General features: G+C 31.6%; 2 protein-coding genes across 4 annotated transcripts in view; both read right to left on the bottom strand.

Moving 5' to 3' along the window:
- Positions 1 to 510: 510 nt before the first annotated feature.
- On the bottom strand, positions 511 to 7,031 carry LOC113362969. The gene is made up of 7 exons (XM_026605461.1): positions 6,964 to 7,031; positions 5,085 to 5,334; positions 3,384 to 3,552; positions 2,737 to 3,007; positions 1,733 to 1,916; positions 1,461 to 1,607; positions 511 to 600 (listed from the first exon to the last, which is right to left on the bottom strand). Exons 1-7 carry the CDS (start codon positions 7,029 to 7,031, stop codon positions 511 to 513), a joined length of 1,179 nt encoding a protein of 392 aa, XP_026461246.1.
- A 3,147-nt stretch (positions 7,032 to 10,178) lies between these two features.
- The window catches only part of LOC113375772, a 30,023-nt gene continuing 17,733 nt past the window's right edge, over positions 10,179 to 22,468 (bottom strand). For all 3 annotated transcript variants that reach the window (XM_026615719.1, XM_026615725.1, XM_026615723.1), the window contains 9 exons: positions 22,257 to 22,389; positions 19,710 to 19,818; positions 19,219 to 19,639; positions 17,569 to 17,738; positions 13,633 to 14,016; positions 13,451 to 13,565; positions 13,037 to 13,381; positions 10,649 to 10,827; positions 10,179 to 10,525 (listed from right to left, as the gene is read on the bottom strand). In XM_026615719.1, coding sequence (XP_026471504.1) covers positions 10,348 to 10,525; positions 10,649 to 10,827; positions 13,037 to 13,381; positions 13,451 to 13,565; positions 13,633 to 14,016; positions 17,569 to 17,738; positions 19,219 to 19,639; positions 19,710 to 19,818; positions 22,257 to 22,389 — 2,034 coding nt within the window. In that variant the 3' untranslated portion in view covers positions 10,179 to 10,347. The remainder of the gene's footprint in view (positions 10,526 to 10,648; positions 10,828 to 13,036; positions 13,382 to 13,450; positions 13,566 to 13,632; positions 14,017 to 17,568; positions 17,739 to 19,218; positions 19,640 to 19,709; positions 19,819 to 22,256; positions 22,390 to 22,468) is intronic.

Genomic DNA, 22,468 nt, shown 5'->3' with positions numbered 1-22,468 from the left:
GACAACCTTTTTTTAAGGTATGCCAAAATGTATAGAAAGTTTTGAAACGTGAAGATATGCAAAAAAATCAGTTTTGATTTTTGGACAATTACAATAACATACCCTACGGAAATATATTATTATTATTCACAATCATTATTTTCATCTACTGAGTGTAAATAGTCTTGCAATTTTCAAAAAGAAGAAAAGCAAAAGGCAATAATTAAAAGAGAATGTATGACTTCAGAATGATAGTTATAGAATTCTATATCCTCCCCCTATGAAGTAATGTCTAATGGCAGTTTCCGTGGGGACTAGAGGCGGAAGATAAACAGAGGTTTTGAGTCCGACATACCCACACAAAAGACCTAGTCTGGGATGCATAAACGCGCATTTCCTTTGCAAAACAAAAAAAAATCTGAGTATAGTAAGCGTTATCTTATAAAATGCAGATGGATTTTTTGAATAAAACAGTAAATTATTTTTATATATATTTATTTTATAATAAGACTAAATCCTTATATTTTATATTTAAACGTTCTTTAGCTGTCCTGTTGGATTTCCCAACCATGGGTAGACATCTGGACATTTACCTCCACAGATTCTCATGTAACGGTCCTCCTGGAAAATGATAACAATAATTAATAATAATAAAACTTATAAATTATTTTTTAGACAGGGTTTAATTATAATTACAAATCTTGTAGTTATATTTCAAAAATATTCGACAAATCACTGGCAATGGTCAGATGATTTGTATTTTTTCAACGCCTTCAGTTTCATGTAAAATATTTTACTTGTTGTCCGTTTCAGGACAGTTGTAAAAATTATCAAAATAATAAAAAAAAATACTTCAAAAATCTTGTGAATAAGTTAAATATGTCTCACATTTGACCCAGTTTCATTTGCATAGCTACTAATCCCCCGAAGGTAATTTTAGGTATTTTAGAGGGCAAGTCTTAGTTGCTTGGTAAATTTCTTATGTTTTAACCTTTTCATAAAGTGCCAAAATTACCAGTTTTCTTTGCAATATTAAGTGCTAAATAAAATTTACGAAAGTTTTTATTTTTGATCTTGAATTGTCAGAAAGCTACGTTTATCAACATTGAAACAATTGGCACATCTGCAAAATTTATATAATATGAACACCTCATCCCCCATCTCTAATGGGAGATCCCAGGGGGTGAACCATGAGCATGGGTAGATCGGCCTTCCAAAGTTAGTGGAGGTTGGCCATACATTTGGACACTATTTGGGCGCTCTAAAGGAGCCAAAACAGGATTTTTCAAAATTTGACCAAATCTTTGGATCAATGGACGGGACATCAGAATTTATTTTAAAAATATGGTTTCTTTGGCAAAGTATCTTATTTTGATTCCTAGTATCCGAAATCATATGTGCCTATACGACTTTTTTACTCATACAAATTGACCCGCCCTAATATATATATATATATATATATATATATATATATTTCTTACATTGATGTCTTTCCTGACGACTTTGCATGTCTGTCCAGTGCATCCTAGAGCAGAAGGCTTGTGGCAAGTCTTCGACCATTGGGAGTCTTTCAATTGGCTCAAAGGTACTGGATTTTTGATCCATTCGATAACCTTAGCTTTGTTTGTCTAAAAATACAAACAAATAATTTTTATTTACATGTTACGTTGACGTTACGTAATGATAACAAACAATAAAACTAGAATTTATTCAAATGTGACATACCGGTTTTTGGAAAAGTAATTCTACTTACTAAAATGACGTCGTTTTTGGTTTGGAGGTAATCAATGAATTTAATATAGGCTTCCAAATAAAGAGGGTTTACGTTGAACCAGGCTGCATGAACGTAGAACCCGAAGGGGGCCTTGCTCGTATTGTAGTGCTTCTCGAAGTTCTTGATCATAAAGTTTTTCAATTTATCAGCATCATCGGTTGGACTAAAAAGAATAAAATCATATTAAAAATGTGAACTGTTAAAACAGAACTAGTGGTAATCAGAAAAAACTGGCACATATTTCAACATCTTAAACTCAATCTACTTTTCAAGACCTATTAAATAATATATCACATGTAAGTGTTGCCCATTGGCAAGTTGCCAAATTATATCAAACTATCTCGACCAGTCTAATAGTACTTCTTTTCTCCAAAAACTATCCAATAATCGTCTCCCCTAGGTAAAACAAAACTAGTGGTGAGCAGGAAAAACTGGCACATATTTCAACATCTTGATCTTAATCTACTTTTCAAAACCTATTAAATAATATATCACATGTACGTGTTGCCCATTGGCAAGGTGCCAAAATGCATCAAACTATCTCAAACAGCCTAATATTACTTCCTTTCTCCAAAAACTATCCAATAATCATCTCCCCTAGTTAAAAAAAAATAGTGCTGAGCAGGAAAAACTGGCACATATTTCAACATCTTGATTTTAATCTACTTTTCAAGACCTATTAAATGATATACCACATATGTAAGTGTTGCCCATTGGCAAGTTGCCAAAATGTATCAAATTATATCGACCAGCCTAATGGTACTTCCTTTATCCAAACACCATCCAATAATCATTTTCCCCAAAAATATCAATAATAATATTATCCTTCTAATAGTATTTCCTTTTTTCAAACACCATTTAATAATCCCTTTCCCCAAAAATATCAATAATATTATTATCCTTCTAACAGTACTTCCTTTCTCCAAGCACCATCCAATAATCATTTTCCCCAAAAACATCAATATCATTATCATTTATCTCACTATTTCAAGCAAGAGTCCACCATCGCGCATGGTACACCATCCTCATCCCTCCAGTTCACCATTGGCATCACCCAGACGCCCTTATGGGGTTTATTGGGGCATGGTCCGATCGGGCAATCCTGTGCTGGTTGCAAGTAGTCCAAGGTGTATGGCCAGATTGGAGGGTTGTCCATGTTCTGGGTTGGCCAGGAGCTGTCGTACACCAGACCGGCTTTGGGCATCATCTCGTAGGAGTTGTTGCCGCTCATTTGGAGGAAGGGAAGACGAAGACCTGGGTGAAAAGATAGAAAAGAGTTAATTATTTGGGATGTAACGGGAATGTAACATATTGTTACATTGACTGGAAGACATGCGGACAAAAGTCGTTGGTAAAGTTGTGATGTAACAGAAACGTGACGTATTGCTTGTTGACTAGAAGACACGCAGACGTAACTTGTTGGTAGAGTTAGTCGTTATTGTCTGTAGGTTGCAAGATTTTTTTATGTTTCAATGCATTTTAAAATATAACAAGTTTTTCTGGTGCTTTTGGAAAATGTTGTAGCTTATTTAATTTTGATGTAATTACTTCTCATATCATGTATATTAACCGAAAGTTTTAAAAGTTAAAGTTAAATAAATTTTACCAAAGTCATAGGACCCCTTATTACCTTGAATATCAGTTTTATTAATCTGTGCAAATTTGGCGATGATGTCCTTCTCGCCTTGGAACTCCTTGACCAAATCCTCAACTTTGATGTTCTTCCAGTATTCTGTGCTGGAGATGTGGCTGATGGAGTGCAGGGCGATTTCGTGACCTGCCTTGTACAGTTTGTGTGTCTGAAAAAGTTCAATGGATTTAAAAAATTAGAAAAAGAATGAAGAAATGGAAACAAATTTGAATACTCAATTGAAAACCAAACCAGTGGGGCGCATGGCATCGTGCCTTAAGGCAAATTGCTAAAACTTCCCGTACCAAAAATTATTTTTTTTCAAACGATTAACATTTTTGAAAAAAAATTACTCTGAAAAATTAGATTTTTGAGAAACTATAAATTTTTGACAAAAATTTAGTTTTTTTTTTGAAAAAAAGACTTTTTGAAGAAAAGTGTATTTTGAAATATTGTGGAAATTCTGAACTTTTTTCAAAGTTTTACTGCTTTAACTGAATAGAGACAAAATATTGAAGCGCGTAAGCGCCGCGCCGCCGTCTAACGGATAAGCATTGCTACGGAACCTATAGATATGTAAACAAAATTTATACTTATTGTTACAATCTCTATAAAATATCTGATAATTTGATGTGCATATGTCAAATGATCATTTTTGACCGCCAGGTGGCATTTTTTTTACTTTTTTTACTAGATCTCCGAAACCGCTAGACCTGCCTTCATGAAAATTTGATCAGTTCTTCATCTTGTTAATACAAGTAATATGTTTTTTGAATTATTAAAATCGGACGCTCCGTTCTCTTAAAAACTGAGTTACCGTTTTTGGCACTTTTTGCTCCATATCTTCGGAACGGCTAGACCTGTCTTCGCCAAAAACTAATCAGCACGTCTCCTTATTAATACGAATCAAATGTTTTTTGAATTATTCAAATCGCTTCATCCGTGTTCCCGAAATCGTCGACAAAAATTTGTATCCAAATACACATACACACGCACACACATACACACGCACACACATACACACGCACACACATACACACACACACATATACATCCATTTTTTCTAAGGTATGACAAAATATTCAGAAACCTCTGAAACGTAAAGATATATCAAATTTTTCATTTTCGATTTTTTTGAGATTACTATAACTTGCACTACGGTAAGTTAATAAGATATATATTTATTTAATGTTGTGAATGGCCAAATTTGGTTACAGTGCCAATAATATATTATTAGCTTATATATTATAATGATACAAAATTATATTATTAGTTGCCATGGTTTATAAATAATACAACTACATATTATATATTAAAAAAAATAAATTTAATTATAGATTTCGATTAATCAACTTATTTATATAATAATTTTCGGCGCATTTGAAGTAATCATACGATATCATTACAAAATTAACACAGATAAATCTTATTTTTGTCACAAGATTATGACATGAGATACGATTTGTAAATGAATCGCGTAATTTGTATTTGAAAACCCATTCTTAGTAATAAAAAAATCCCGCATGTTCTTTTTATCTTATCAGGAAATCAAATTGGATTGAGTTTATTTGATAATTTATTTGGAATTTTTGTGCAATTAAATAATAATTAAACTGACTCATGACATGAGAAAGTTGTTTCTAATTAAACAACTATTTGCCCTAAAATTATCCCTTATCCTGGATATTTTACATCCCTTACCAGTTCGTAGTCGCAGTACTCGTGGGAGATGAAGAAAGTGCCAGCAACTGGGCAACCGTTCAACTTATTGACCCTCTTGGCGAAAATCTGGTCGTAGTAAACAATGTTTTGAACGTTGACGGCATCATCAAAAGTGAACATCACGAATTGAGGAGTCTCCGCCTTGCTGAGACCATTTGGAGCCTCCTTGGAGAGACATCTGCAGTCGGGCGCTTTGCAGTTGTCTTTGGAGCAGCTTTCGGCTCTCGTGCTAAAGGATAAGAAAATACTTGTTAAATCAGGAATAATGAGATTTTTGAAGCTGTTATGCCATTTATATAATAATAATATATTTTATTAGGAACTTATCCTAGACAAAAAATATCGGAGAGAAACGAAGATACCCGAAGAAACACGCTTGTTGGACCAAAAACTCTCTATTGGCAACCAGCGGCGATACAAGAAGCTCAATCAATAAAGTATCATATTATACTTATTTTTTATACATATGAATACATATTATATTTAAAAAGAGTATAAATTTAGAAAAATCGCGAGTGCTTGCCATGTTGGCCGAACCTAACACGACGCTTTCTCATACATTTTTACTTAGGCTTGGGTATGCATGGTGAGCGTTACTTCAATATTTTTTATTTTTTATTTTTATAACTAGTTGTATGTGATATTTTGCCTCAAGGCAAGTTGCATGAACATTCCTAAATGTATAAATAATCGACTTAATCAAAATTTGGATTTGGCTGTTTGGATCAGATTTAAAACTGTTTTTAACTTCCCGCAGGGTGAGTTATAGTATTAGCAAAAAAACGAAAATAAATTTTTTTATGTATCTTTACGTTTCAGAGGTTTCTGAATATTTTGGCATACCTTAGAAAATATGGATATATGGATATATGTGTGTGTTTATGTGTGTGCGGATACAAATTTTCGTCGACGATTTTAAGAACACGGATGAAGCGATTTGAATAATTCAAAAAACATTCGATTCGTATTGATAGGGTGACGTGTTGATTGGTTTTTGGCAAAAGCAGGTGTAGCCGTTCCGAAGATATGAAGCAAAAAGTGACAAAAACTGTAAATTACTGTAAAAACTGTAAGTTAACTTAGTTTTTAAGAGAACGGAGCGTCTGATTTGAATAATTCAAATTACTTGTATTAACAAGATGAAAAACTGATCAAATTTTCATGAAGGCAGGTCTAGCGGTTTCGGAGATCTAGCAAAAAAAAATAAAAAAAAGCCATCTGGCGGTCAAAAATGATCATTAGACATATGCACATCAAATTATCAGATATTTTATCGAGATTTTAACAATAAGTATAAATTTTGTTTATATTTCTATGGGTTCGGTACCAATGCTTACCCGTTAGACGACGGCGCGGCGCTTACGCGCTTCGATATTTTGTCTCTATGCAGTTAAAGCAGTATGATTGCTTTGAAAAAAAGTCCAGAATTTCCAAAATATTTCAAAATACTCTTTTCTTCAAAAAGTCTTTTTTTTAAAAAAAGTAAATTTTTGTCAAAAAATTATAGTTTCTCAAAAATCTAATTTTTCAGAGTAAATTTTTTTCAAAAATGTTAATCTTTTAGAAAAATAATAATTTTTGGTACGGAAAGTTCCAGCAATTTGCTTTAAGGCACGATGCCATGCGCCCCACTAGTTTTTTTTTTTGAAAATTCATAAAAAACAAATCATACCGATTTCCAATTAATAGAGTATGTACTAAGGTCTAATTATTCCAATCTTTGATGAATTTTCATTATTAACCCTTTCTTCTCGGATGGCGCTGCTCCGGCGCTAAAATACATATAAATCTTGCAATGCGCGAGTGGAAAGGGTTAAATTACTCTAATTATAACAATAATAATTCTATTATCCTTTACCTTGGTTTTCCCGCAGCAGAGGCAACGAGGGCCCCCACAAACAAAATAGCCGCCAATTTCAAATTCATGTTGATATTTTTTCACAAAAACACAAACCGAATCTCCAAATCTGCAAAAGAATTCACTTTATATACCAAAAAGATAAAAATATTTCTGATAACATTCAATTAGTGGACTGATAAAAAATATTCAGGCGCATGTATTATCGGAATGATAATTAAAAATCGATAATTATTGAGCAATGGATCTATAAATGGATTGATAAAGATCGCAGATTGGGTTTTGAAGGAAATAAATAAAAATAAGGAGGAAATAAATACAAATGAGGATTAATGAGCACCTGGCAGAAATGGATTCTACTGGGGAACCACCTGTAATAAGGAAAAATCATCTTGCCGATGTAATATTCAAAAATAAAACTCTACGACAAGCAAATCTTGAAAGAAAAAAGGATTCTGCTGATATAATATTAGTATAAATATTTTTATTTAACTTTACTCATATTTAGTTACTTAAGTATTATACTTTGAAGTTACACCATACTTATAATTATATTATACTTACTATATTAAATTTTTTCTGTAATTATTTTTTATTTCTCGATACATCAATCAATAACTCTTTAACATCTGAAATAGTATAAAAAGTTTATAGCATTTGTTGTGTAATAAATATTATATAAAAAATTAGAGTTACATACCTGTGTACAAATACAACTTGTAATCTTATCAATAAAAATTGACAAAAACGCCATTTAGATAATAAATCAAATCTATAATTGTATTAATTATCATTAATTACGAATAGTTTGTAGATTCTAGATTGGATTTTACATAATTAGAAATATTTCCACAATTTTTCTGGTACATTATGACAAGTACATTTTTGAAGTAAAACTTTTTTAGGCGCGACTAAGGTCTTAATCCGTATGTTTGTCTAGGGCCCGAACTGTTCGTCATTCGCTGTTGATGAGATCATTTCTATACGGGTCGATTGTGATTAGTCGTCGTGTATGTGAATAGAAATCTTGACGTTTATTGTCAACCAGTCGTACCAACATTGAAATTATAATTATATTATTTAAAAATTTAAAAAAAAACCTTGATAGCATACTCTTCTTTTATATATGTTTGATAGTTTTTAGACAATTATTATTTTAATTGGACTTATAATTACAAAATTTAAAAAAAGTATTAAAAATTTAAAAAAAACCTTGATAGCATACTCTTCTTTTATATATGTTTGATAGTTTTTAGACAATTATTATTTTAATTGGACTTATAATTACAAAATTTAAAAAAAGTATTAAAAAGCTTCTGTACTTAATTTTTTTCCGATTTTTTTTTTTTGTATATCGAAAATAATACAGATTTTAATTGTAATTCTGATTTAAGTTCTAATATACTTTAAACAAATATTTTCAACAAATGTTACAGTATTTATTTATAATAATCTATTTGAAAACATTTAATATTACTCGAACATTTCGTTACGATACGAGAAGTTCCAGCAATTTGCCTTAAGGCACGCCATACACACCACTAGTTTTAATTGGACTTAAAATTATGAAATTAAAAAAAAAGAAATTAAAAAGCTTCTCTGAATATAAAATTTTTTCCTCATCTAGAAAGTGCTCTGTCAATTTTTTTATATTCAAAAAAATTCCTGTTTTTTTTATTAAATTCTTAAAAAAAACTTGCTGTTTTCAGAAACAGTTAGTTGAATTCTAATTCTAATCTAATTACCAAAAATTAATATAACCATAAAAACGGTCTGAATAACCTGAGGAAAAACAACCTGGATATATAAAAAATAACCATGGTTATTTTTATTATTAAACTAAAATAACCATGGTTATTTTTTATATATCCAGGTTGTTTGTTATGTATCCAGGTTACTGCAGTAATTTTATTCTTGTTCCTCTTCTTGGTTATTAAAGACAGGTTTACTAAAAAGCTTGTTTATTTAAAGTAATTTTAGATTTATTAAGAATATTTCCTGGTTTTTTAAAATATTTTCTGAATATAAAATTATTATTATATAAAGAGGAAATTTCTGTCCATCAAGTATTAAAATGCTATCTTAATTATAAAAAGGTTTTCCTGGTTATAAAAAACATTACATTACCTGGTTTTTAAGCCTTTTCTTTACTAAAAAAAAAAAAAAATTGGCTATAAAAAGATTCCTGTTTATAAAAAATATTTCCTGATTATAATTAAATCTAATTACCAAAAGTCCTTTTTGATTATTAGAAGCTTTTCCTGGTCAATAACAAAATGCTATATGATAAAAATGTCTTCCTGGCTATAAAATCCTTTTGCAATGAAAATACTTTAACGGTAAAAAGTCTTTTCAAATTTATATAACAGACTATAGAACACAGTTACAGTTTATAATACAGTCCTGAAATTAAAGGATCTTTTGAGGTAATAAAAAGAACTTCGTGATTATTAGAAAATGCTATTGTTGAAACAAAAGAAAGAAAAAGAACTGGATGAGTAATCCAGTATTCGTTCCTGGTTATAAAAAAGATTTCCTAATTACAGGTTTTTTATGATTATTAAATTGCTATTTTGATTTTTTGAAAACTTCCTTGGTCAACAAAGTTTTTGGTTATTAGATCTTCCTGGTCAATAAAACGCCATGTTATAAAAATATTTCCTGGTTATAAAAGTCTTCTGTTTTTGAAAATGTTTTACCAGTTATTAGAAGGATTTTTTGATTATTGACATTTTTTCTTTGTTATTTACATATCTTGTCATAAAAAAATATTCCTGAAAAAAGATTTTTTTATGCGTAAAACTTTCACAACCTGCAATAAAAAAATTGAATTTAAATAAAATTTTAGTTGTAAAAAAGTGGTTCCTTTTGTACTTTGTAACTTGAATAAAAAATCCTATAAACCTATTTTTTATTTGTTATTGATTAATGAAAGACCAGATTTTTATGTACAAAATTCATGTTGTATTTAAGGCAGTAATACTATGTGCTATCACAAAGTGTAACATTATATCATTTTTTTAAAATCGTTTTCTCAGTTATTTCATTCGATTAAATTTAAAATTAAATACACATCTACAGAAATACAAATATTTAAATTTAAATATTTAGGTACGAGATATTTACATAGTGCTAACTAATTAAGGAATTACAAAACCTAAATCATTGGATAGTAAAAAATAAATTATCCAAAAAACTTACCAACAAAGTACTAAAATCAGTTGCAAGTAAAATATCCATATTTGGTTTTAACTATAACTTTAACACTATAACTTCCTTCTCAACAAACAAAAAAACCCTGAACTCTTTGGTCACATCGACAACAATTAAATAATCGATTATTTATATTTATATATTAATTCATTACTTCCATAATTGAATTTTCTATCTATCGTTCATAACATTTGCCACTTGTCTCATGTTCGTGTTGAAGTCTTTCTGACAGTTCGATAAATGTTCATCAAAAGGGGCCTTCAGTTTCAGCAGATCAGGTTGACTCGAACAGTCTTTAATGTTGAGCAGGGTTCGGAAGAAATCTGTCCAAATATGTTTCTGGAAATACCTAGGGAGATAAGAGTAATATTAGCACCAATTTCAAATATATAAACACAATAATTAGCATAAATGTTTACATTATTTTTCCTAAAGTAAAATGCCTTTTACACCTAGTTCATTATCATCTTACCTCGGCAATGTAGTGTCGATAAACCTATCGCCACATTTTGCAGAGTCGTTTCTTAATTTCATATATTTTCCGAATAGGCAAACGTGTACTGTACCAGCCAGACAGAATAAATCTGTCTGGTACGTCCAGGGTCTTCCCGTTTTCATTTCGCTACATGTAAAACCATCGGTGGTAATAACCTGAAAAGAAAAAGAATAGTTAAAATTGTAATAGACAGATTTATTTTGTGTTTTTATTGAAGAGAAATTTCTGATGCAACTTCCAACCAGGGGAAAGGACATAAATAATAACTAAGTGTAAACTTAATGAACAAAGTGAAAAGTTAGTCCACCTATTGTAGCAGATGGTGCAAGGACTACCTATTGCAGCAGGTGGTCTCTACAAACTATATTTTGCATCAGATAGTCTTCAAAAACTACTTATTACAGTAGCAGATAGTTTCCAGAAACAACTCATTGTAGCAGCAGATTGTCTCCAAAAACTACATATTGCAGCAGCAAATAATCCCCAAAAACTACACATTGCAGCAGCAGATAATCTCCAAAAGATACACATTGCAGCAGCAACATATAGTCTCCAAAAAGTACATATTTCAGCAGCAGATAGTCTCCAAAAACTACATATTGCAGCAGCAAATAGTCTGCAAAAACTACATATTGCAGCAGCAGATAGTCTCCAAAAACTACACATTGCAGCAGCAGATAGTCTCCAAAAACTACACATTGCAGCAGCAGATAGTCTCCAAAAACTACACATTGCAGCAGCAGATAGTCTCCAAAAACTACTCAAATTCTACTTGTTTAGAAGCAGATAGTCTTCAAAAACTAACTATTGCATCATATAGCCTACAAAAACCTAGCTGCAGCAGCAAATGGTCTCCACAAACTATCTGTTGCAGCAGTAGATAATTCTCAAAAATACCAAATGCATCATTTAACCTCCAAGAACTACATATTACAACAGATAGTCAACAAAAACCACCTAGCAGCAGCAGCAAATAGCCTCTAAAAACTACCTATTACATCAGTAGCCTACAAAACCATCTAGCAGCAACAGATTATCTGCACAAACTACCTATTGCAGCAGTAGATAATTCTCAAAAACACCAATTGCATCAGATAGTATCCAAAAACTACCTATTGCATCAGTAGCCTACAAAAACCACCAAGCAGCAGCAGATAATCTCTACAAACTACCTATCACAGCAGTGGATAATTACCAAAAATACCAATTGCATCAGATTGGTCTCCAAGAACTACATATTGCATCAGATAGTCTGCAAAAACCATCTATCAGCAGCAGCAGATAGTATCCAAAAACTACCTATTGCATCAGTAGTCTACAAAAACCATCTAGCAGCAGCAGAGAGTCTCCACAAGCTACCTACTGCAGCAGTAGGTAATTCCCAAAATACCAATTGCATCAGATAGCCTCCAATAACTACCTATTGCATCAGATAGTCTACAAAACCATCTAGAAGAAGCAGCAGATAGTCTTTGAAAACTACCTATTGCATCAGATAGTGTACAAAAACAATCCAGCAGTGGCTGATAGTCTAGTAAAACCATATATTGCATCAGATAGTCTACAAAAACAATCTAGCAGCAACAGCAGACAGTTTACGACAACTACCTATTGCATCAGTAGCCTACAAAAACCATGTAGCAGCAGCAGATAGTCTCCAAAAACTACCTGTTGCAGCAACAGAGAATTCACAAAATTACCAATTGCATCAGATAGTCTACAAAAATAATCTAGCAGCGGCTGATAGTCTGCTAAATCCATTAATTGCATCAGATAGTCTACAAAAACTAACTAGCAAGCAGCAGACAGTCTCCAAAAACCAACTAGCAGAGAAGCAGATAGTCTCCAAAAACTACCCATTGCATCAGTAGTCTACAAAAACTACTATCTAGCAGCAGCAGATAGTCTCCAAAAACTACCTGTTGCAGCAGCAGAGAATCCACAAAATTACCAATTGCATCAGATAGTCTCCAAAAACTACATATTGCATCAGATAGTCTACAAAAATGATCTAGCAGCCGTTGATAGTCTGCTAAAATCATTTATTGCATCAGATTGTCTACAAAAACCAACTAGCAGAGCAGCAGATAGTCTCCAAAAACTACCTATTGCATCAGATAGTCTACAAAAACCATCTAGCAGCAGCAAATAGTCTCCACAAACTACCTATTGCAACAAAAGATAATCCCCAAAAATCACCTATTGCATCAGTTACCTATAAAACCATCTAGCAGCAGCATATATTCTCCAAAAACTATAATGCAGATAGTCTCCAAAAACTATATTGCATATAGTTTATAAACTGTTGCATATAAGTTTTTTAGATATCAGTATCTATTTCCATTATAAACTATTTACTCTTACCGTTTTGAATTCCGTGCCTTTAGGAAAAAGGCTCATATCAATAGCACAGCCAAAATCAATAAACTGTAGACATGGAATGTGTGTTGTTTGAGTAGGTACATCCATAACTAAAATATTATCTGGCTTGATGTCTCCATGTATAATATCAGCTTTATGTAAATAGTGCACCAGTGATAGCAGCTGAGAAGCAAAGAACATCACAACCAATTCATTGAGAGGTTTGCAAGTCTTCAGCCTGACTTTATTGGAACAGTTTAGAAGGCTACCATGTTTTCCTAGCTCTGACACCAGAATGCTTGCTGATCGACTGACCAAGGCAAGAGATACGTGCATGTATCCTGGCAACTGGAAGAAAAGAAATAGACAATGATAAAAATTCAGATAACCTTCTTGTTGATAATATTTCAAACTTACCATATCAGTATTAATAATTCTTTTCCTAATCTCTCTACAGATATAATACTCCCAGATCCTTGCAGGCTTTTGATATTTCAATACCACAGTCTCATTTGTTTGTTGATCAAATGCCCTAAACACAAAAAAAAATCAATATAAGTTAGCATAAATATCAATATATATGACCATTTATAATTTACCTATAAATGGATCCAAAGGCTCCTTTCCCCAACTCCTTATCAATTGAGTAGCCCTTAGGCCCCACCCAATAACTAGTAGAGCTCTTAGGTTGTCCCACATTGTTGACAGATATATATTTATCATCATCTCTCTCTGGGAATCCCATCCTGTTTAAAAACGCCTCCAACAATTCCGAGTTGAAAGGATCAATGATGTCTCTGCTCAAATGTTTATCCACGATTGCAGAAGCATAACTCTTATCGTTCTCTCGTTTATGTTCCATGATTTCAAAAGTGTCTGCAGAGCACTCTTCTTCTGCTGAAGACCATTTGTTGCTGTGCTCATCTTGTCGAGCTGATATGTGGAGGGTGTTCTTCATTGATTTTGAGATATTAGGACCAGTCCTGGAAAAAAATATAAGGTAAATATATTTAGATATATGATATTTAAATTATTACATTGTTTTTAGAAAAATCTTAAAACAAACTTAAATGCAAAGATGGTGTCATAATTTTAAGAACAATGCTAGATGTTGGACAAATATGTCAACAAATAACAAATGTCCAACAAACAAATACTTGGACTACAAATTGTAGTGAACATAGATTTATCTATGTATTTATAGAAGTAAAACTTCTGATGCGACATCCGACCAGGTTATGATACATTTTCAACACTCAGGGAAAAGAACATAATTAACGGAGTGTTAATTTAATAAACAAGGTGAAAAGTTAGTCCATCTATTGTAGCAGATGGTCCAAGGACTACCTATTGCAGCTGGTGGTCCCCAAAAACTATATTTTGCATCAGAAGGTGTTTGAAAACTACCTAATACAGTAGTAGATAGTCACAATGTCACAAAGTCTCCAAAAACTACCTATTGCATCAGATAGTCTACAAAAACCACTAGCAGCAGCAGCAGCAGATAATTCCAAAAAATACCAATAGCATCAAAAGTCTCCAAAAATTACCTAGTGCAGTAGCATATAATTCCCAAAAACTACTTATTGAAGAAGATAGTATCCAAAAATTAAGTATTGCATTAGTAAGCCCGACAAAAACCATCTAGCAGCAGCAGATAGTCTCCACAAACAACTGTAATTCTGAAAAGTATCTATTGCATCACATAGTCTACGAAAACCATCTAGCAGCAGCAGAGAGTCTCCAAGAACTACATATTACATCAGATAGTCAACCAAAACCATCTAGCAGCAGCAGCAGCAGATAGTCTCCAAAAACTGCCTATTGCATTAGTAGCCTACAAAAACGATCTATCAGCAGCAGATAGTCCCTACAAACTACCTATTGCAGCAGTAGATAATTCCCAAAAACACCAACTGCATCAGATAGTCTCCAAGAATTACATATTACATCAGATAGTCAACAAAAACCATCTAGCAGCAGCAGCAGATAGACTCCAAAAACTGCCTATTGCGCATCAGTACCCTACAAAAACCATCTTGGAGCAGCAGCAGATAGTCCCCACAAACTACCTATTGCAGTAGTAGATAATTCCCAAAAATGCCAATTGCATCAGGTAGTCTCCAAGAACTACATATTACATCAGATAGTCAACCAAAACCATCTAGCAGCAGCAGCTGCCAATAGTCTCCAAAGACTACCTTTTGCTTTAGTAGCCTACAAAAACCATCTATCAGCAGCAGATAGTCTCCACAAACTACCTATTGGAGCAGAAGATAATTTCCAAAAATACCAATTGCATCAGATAGTCTCCAAGAACTACATATTACATCAGATAGTCAACAAAAACCATCTACTAGCAGCAGCAGATAGGCTCCAAAAACTACTTATTGCATCAGTACCCTACAAAAAACCATCTGTCAGCATCAGATAGTCTCCACAAACTACCTGTTGCAGCAGAAGATAATTTCCAAAAATACCAATTGCATTAGATAGTCTCCAAGAACTACACATTACATCAGATAGTCAACAAAACTATCTAGCAGCAGCAGCAGATAGACTCCAAAAACTACCTTTTCCATCAGTACCCTACAAAAACCATTTAGCAGCTGCAGATAGTCTCCTACCTATTGCAGCAGTAGATAATTCTCAAAAATACTAATTGCATTAAATAGTCTCCAAGAACTACATATTACATCAGATAGTCAACCGAAACCATTTAGCAGCAGCAGCTGCCAATAGTCTCCAAAAACTACCTATTGCTTTAGTAGCCTTCAAAAACCATCTAGCAGCAGCAGATAGCGTGCACACACTACCTATCGCAGCTGTAAATAATTCTCAAAAATATCTACTGCATTGGCTAGTCTCCAAGAACTACATATTACATCAGATAGTCAACAAAAACCATCTACTAGCAGCAGCAGATGGTCTCCAAAAACTACCTATTGCATCAGATAGTCTACAAAAACCATCTAGCAGCAGCAGATAGTCTCCACAAACTACCTATTGCAGAAGTAGATAAATCCCAAAAATACCAATTGCATCAGATAGTATCCAAGAACTACATATTATATCAGATAGTCAATAAAACGATCTAGCAGCAGCAGCAGATAGACTCCAAAAACTACCTATTGCATTAGTAGCCTACAAAAACCATGTAGCAGCAGCAGATAGTCTTCATAAACTACCTATTGCGGCTGTAGATAATTTCCAAAAAAACCAATTACATCAGATAGCCTCCAAGAACTACATATTACATCAGATAGTCAACCAAAACCATCTAGCAGCAACAGCAGAGAGTCTCCAAAAACTACCTATTGCATTAGTAGCCTACAAAAACCACCTAGCAGCAGCAGATAGTCTTCATAAACTACCTATTGCGGCTGTAGATAATTCCCAAAAATACCAATTACATCAGATAGCCTCCAAGAACTACATATTACATCAGATAGTCAACCAAAACCATCTAGCAGCAGCAGCAGAGAGTCTCCAAGAACTACCTATTGCATTAGTAGCCTACAAAAACCATCTAGCAGCAGCAGATAGTTTCCAAAAATTACCTATTGCATTAGTAGCCTACAAAAACCATCTAGCAGCAGCAGCAGATAGTTTCCAAAAGCTACCTATTGCAGCAGTAGATAATTCGCAAAAATACCAATTGCATCAGATAGTCTCCAAAAACTACATATTACATCAGATAGTCAACAAAAACCATCTACTAGAAGCAGCAGATAGTCTCCAAAAACTACCTATTGCATTAGTAGCCTACAAAAACCATCTAGCAGCAGCAAATAGTTTCCAAAAATTACCTATTGCATTAGTAGCCTACAAAAACCATCTAGCAGCAGCAGGTAGTCCCCACAAACTACCTATTGTAGCAGTAGATAATTCCCAAAAATACCAATTGCATCAGATAGTGTCCAAAAACTACATATTACATCAGATAGTCTACAAAAACCATCTAGCAGCAGCAGATAGTCTTAATACTTGCACTCATATACAAAGATAGTGACAATTTTAAGAACAATGTTAGATGTTATATACAAATATGTGTACGCAGACTACAAATACTAAAATTGATAAGTCATTGTACAAAATTTAAAGCTATTGTTAAGTTAAATAAAAAAAATTAAAACTTTCGGTAATCCATATAATCAATTTCTTAAACTTTTGTTCAAAAACTCATCAATTTTAGTATTTGTAGTGATAAGTACAACAATACAACAAAATTGTATAACGAACAATGTGTCCTTTAATATTTCTAGAACTAGAACTAATGGTCTTATTAAAATCTACACAGCAGTTTTATGAAATCATTAATATTTTGAAAATTCCGCAAAATATTATCGATTTTAGTATTTGCGGTGACTGCAGGCATATATAACATATCCAAATTACAAACGTTGCGTCCTTAAAAATTTCTAGAACCAACATTAAAAGTCTTATCAAAATCTATGCATCAACTATGTTTTTTATGAAATCATGAATATTTCAAAAATTCCACAAAAGAACATCAATTTTTGCAAGAGACTTACATTGTGTTAGAGAATGATAAAGGGCATTTCCTCACTGCTTCATGCATCCTGATACCTTGTGGAGTACTTGGTAAAGAGTCACATTTAACAGGAGTACCCATTAGGGAGTTCTCGTCAGCTCTTGAGTCTTCTGGTGAATTCATTATTGAAGCCATAGAGTCATCAGCTTTCTGAACATGAAAGAAAATTTGGTACATTATAAAATAGAGTAAACTATAATCAATTAATAAAGTAAAATTTTTAATATTTATTTTATTTTTATTAATTTGCAATAACTAATTTTCTAAGGTAAAAATTGTCCTTAAGTCACCATTCTGTATGTACATTTAATAAATAGATATATTTCTCAGTGGGTGTACTAAAAGTATAACTAAAAAAAGTGTGCGCTTATCATGTTGTCCCAACCTAACATGATGCTTTTTCATAACATACTCGACCTATATTTGGTACTGTACATTTACCTTTTTAACTTCCCGTAGGGTAAGTTATAGTAATCGCAAAAAAATCGAAAATGAAAATTTTTATATATCTTTACGTTTCAGAGGTTTCTGAATATTTTGGCTTACCTTAGAAAAAATGGATGTATGTATGTATGTGTGTGTGTGTGCGTGTATGTATGTGTGTGCGGATACAAATTTTCGTCGACGATTTCGGGAACACGGATGAAGCGATTAGAATAATTCAGAAAAAACATTCGATTCGTATTGATAAGGAGACGTGCTGATTAGTTTTTGGCGAAGGCAGGTCTAGCCGTTCCGAAGATATGGGGCAAAAAGTGCCAAAAACGGTACCTCAGTTTTTAGGAGAACGGAGCGTTCGATTTTAATAATTCAAAAAACATTTTACTTGAATTGACAAGATGAAGAATTGATCAATTTTTCATAAGGGCAGGTCTAGCGGTTTCGGAGATCTAACGAAAAAAGTAAAAAAAAAAATGCCATTTGATGGTCAAAAATGATCATTAGACATATGCACATCAAATTATTAGATATTTTATAGTGATTTTAACAATAAGTATGAATTTTGTTTATATTCCTATGGGTTCCGTACCAATGTTTATCCGTTAGACAGCGACGCGGCGCTTACGCGCTTTATTTTTTGTCTCTATGCAGTTAAAGCAGTACGATTGCTTTAAAAAAAAGTTCAGATCTTTCAAAATATGTCAAAATAAAGATAACATTTTTTTTTTCAAAAAAAAAATTTAAATTTTTTTTTTCTTAATTTTTTTTTTCAAAAAAAAGTAATTTTTCGTCCAATTTACAGTTTCTCAAAAATCTTATTTGTTCAAAGTAATTTTTTTTCAAAAATGTTAATCGTTTTTAAAAAAATAATAATTTTTGGTATGGGAAGTTCCAGCAATTTGCCTTAAGACACGATGCCTTAATTGCCTTAAGACAAAATTCCACTTACAGCTAGTCTCTACCTATATTTGGGGCCTTACCTTTACCTATATTTGGTAAAGGTAAAGGTAAAGCTCCAAAAATATATAAAAAAGCATCATGGTAGGTTAGGACAACATGATAAGCATACACTTTTTTTAGAATTGTTTGTAGTTTTCGATATTTTTTGTTTAAAATCTTATATCAAGCTCTAAGACATGTAAAAAATAAAATACTAAAAAGCATATATCAAATCACAAAATTCTATTACCTGTGTCCTTGGTACACTAAACGACTTCTTTTTCTCGTTCATGTCATCATCTTCCACATGTCCACTCAAAAACCCGAAACTCTTTTGCTTCACCTCGTCGTTCCTGCTGCTATTCATAAACTTCTTATTGGGTGAAGCTTCAAAACTCCTATTATTCTGCTTTGATGAATTCATCAGCCAGTTTCTCAGTTCGTCTTCACCTTTGAACTTGTTTAAGGCAGTCTTGATGATGTAGGGCTGCTGTGAGAGATCCTTCGATTTCGGGGTGGTAGAATTTTTCGGTTTTGACATAACTAGGACTTTGGAGGAGTCATTGTGCAGCAGCTCGATATTGGTGGAATCAATTGAAGGGGTTTGTTGGTGTTTGAGAGAGTCGAGGTTTGAAGATTTTTTGCAATCAAGTGTTGAAACATAGCTTGACCTAAAAGTATGAAAAAGACCATAGTTTACATACTTATCGTATATTTAAATATTTTTATTATATATCTTACATTTGTTCAGTATTTTCTTCAATCAATGAAAGATTAGGTGTCTTTTTAACTGGTTGTGTGGCCTCCATTTCAACATTGGCAGCATTCATCTGTATTCTGTGTACAATACCTGAAAACAATCAATAATTTAAATTAATAATTTTGATAAAAAACAAAGCTAATTCACAGATTATAAATTTTATTAATAAATTTGTTAAATGGAAATAAAGGATTTTTATTAACTTCCCGTAGGGTAAGTTATTGTAATGGGCCGAAAATCGGAATTGAAAATTTTAACATTTCTCGACGTTTTGAAGGTTTCTGAACATTTTGGCATACTTAAGAAAAAATGGATGTGTGTGTGTGTGTGTGTGTGTATGTATGTATGGATACAATTTTTCGCCCACGTTTTCGGGCGTACGGGTCAACCGATTTGAATGGTTCAAAAAACATTCGATTCCTATTAATAAGGAGATGTGCTGATTAGTTTTTGGCAAAGGCAGGTCCAGCAGTTACGGAGATAAAGAGCAAAGAGTGCAGAAAATAGAAATTGAGTTTTTGAGAGAACGGAGCATCTGATTTGAATGATCTAAAAAACATTCAATTAGTAATGATTGGAAGAAGTGGTTATTAGTTTTTCGCAAAGGCAGGTCCAGCCATTTCGAAGATCCGGAGCTAAATGTACAAAAAATGGCAGTTTTTAAGAGAACTAAGCGTCCGATTTAATTGATTCAAAGAACTTTCTGCTTGTCTCAACAAAATAATTGATTTTGGAAAAAAAAATTTTTTGTTTCAACTTTTTTTTTAATTTTTTGTATATCGAAAATAATTCAGATTTTATTTTTAATTCTGACTATAGTTCTAATATACTTTAAACAAATAATTTCAACTTTTCAATTCAGTTTATGTAATTCTTATAAATATTAGACGCAGTATATATAATTCTATTCATTTTCCATTTTCTTTGTACTTCATGAAAATTATATCATTTTAAGTGAACATTTTAAATTTTAAGTAAAATTTGACAAATAAAAAATAATAAAGTATTCATAGTCACATTTTAATTAAAATATAATCAGTCTCATTTGTTGAAATTAATTTATTGGGAAATGCTAATGTTAAAATATTTTTTTGAATTATTTGATTATTGTATTATTTAATTATTATATATTAATAATTAATATATAATATATATATATATATAATATATTATTAATTAATTATAATATATATGTTCGAATATGGTTCAATATGGTTCGAAATTCTATTAAAAGATTCAAATCATTGATCAACTTTTATTGATTATTATTGATTATTTTTAATTACTCGAATTTTGAATTGCGGTACGGGAAGTTCCAGCAATTTGCCTCAAGGCACGATGCTCTAATTGCCTTAAGACAGAATTCCACTTACAGCTAGTTAGTTAGTCAGATGTTACGGTTTGTATTTTCACAATTAAATTTGAACTATTCAGTCTATAAAATTCACGGACTGAACCCAAAAAGCCCTTTTTACTAATATATTGGAGTGAAAAAAATAACATTATGCAAATGTCTTCTAATACTTTATAAAAATGTTAAGTTTAGTTAAATAAATAAAAATGTTAAGTTTAATTAAATCTAGCTTAAAATTATTTGATGTATATTGTAATAAAATAAATGGTATAACTTTGAGTGCAGTAAAATGTAAAATGTAGAATATGAATATAATGTTCTTAAAAGCCAATTATAATTGCCTGATAAAGATTTATATAGATTTTCAATATAAATTCAAAAATAGAATTGAAAAGATTCAAAATAAAATACAGTAGAATTATACTACATAAAATAAAATGTAAATAGAAAATAAAGTAAATATCTCTCTAAAAAAACAACTTACTTAAAAATGCTGAAGCAAAAAAAATTAAAGAAAAAAAAAATAGCTTAATTTTGTTAAAAAAAAAAGTAAAAATCGTTTGATGTTGCTTAAAAAAACTTACAACTGCTAACCGAAGCCAACATTGCTTTATACTGTTAAAAAATATAGCTAAATACTGCTAAAAAGAGGAAAAACCGCTAAATATTGCTACAGAAATAATAATTGCTCCTTATTGGTAAAGAAGTAAACATTATAATGTTTATTATATATATATATATATATATATAATTACATTATATATATATAATTTTGCCAAAATGCGAAAAATGATTAATTTTGTCAAAAAAGTAAATATCTCTAAAAAAAACCTACTTAAAATTGCTGAAACAAGAAAAAATTGCTTAATAATGCTTAATAAAAATAAAAATACCTTTGTTAAAGAAAGTAATAATTGCTTGATGTTGCTTAAAAAAAAAATGGTTTAGAACTGGTAAATTGATTTACAAATTTAGAAATTGATAAAAGTAAAAGTAGAGCATTATTTTAAAAACAAGAACTTTACTTAATTTCAATAAAAAGAGGGGGAAAAAAATGCTTAAAAAAATTATAAACTGTTTAAATTTGTCAAAAAAGGGTAAGTATTAATAAAAAAACTGCCAATAAATGCTTAATATTGCTTATAATTGTTTTTTTTTTCATTGAGTAACTGACCTGGTGAGTCTTCTGCTTCTGGAGACATTAAAAGTTTTTCAATACTCTGATTACTCGATAATGCATAGTTCGGCATAGGTGATTGAAGTTTGTTCGAACGGTTTAAGGTCGCTGGAGAATTTCTTTCAGGAACCTAAAGAAAATTTATAAATATATATATATATATATATATATATATATATACATATTTAAAAATACTATTAAATACAATT

The sequence above is a fragment of the Ctenocephalides felis genome, unplaced genomic scaffold (assembly GCF_003426905.1).
Source record: "Ctenocephalides felis isolate EL2017-DRISC unplaced genomic scaffold, ASM342690v1 CF-g0.4_SCAFFOLD_00845, whole genome shotgun sequence".
NCBI classification, from domain to species: domain Eukaryota; kingdom Metazoa; phylum Arthropoda; class Insecta; order Siphonaptera; family Pulicidae; genus Ctenocephalides; species Ctenocephalides felis.
The sequence above is the reverse complement of the archived record's forward strand: the minus strand, read 5'-3'. Positions and strand labels throughout refer to the sequence as shown.

What these genes read in the sequence shown, in the direction of transcription:
- LOC113362969 (XM_026605461.1), bottom strand. Translation starts at nt 7,031, where the DNA reads ATGAATTTGAAATTGGCGGCTATTTTGTTTGTGGGGGCCCTCGTTGCC. An exon ending in GTGGACTCTTGCTTGAAATA is followed by an intron (nt 1,917 to 2,736) that starts GTGAGATAAATG and finishes TATTCTTTTTAG; the next exon opens with TCCAACCGATGATGCTGATA. An exon ending in TCGTCAGGAAAGACATCAAT is followed by an intron (nt 601 to 1,460) that starts GTAAGAAATATA and finishes ATCATTTTCCAG; the next exon opens with GAGGACCGTTACATGAGAAT.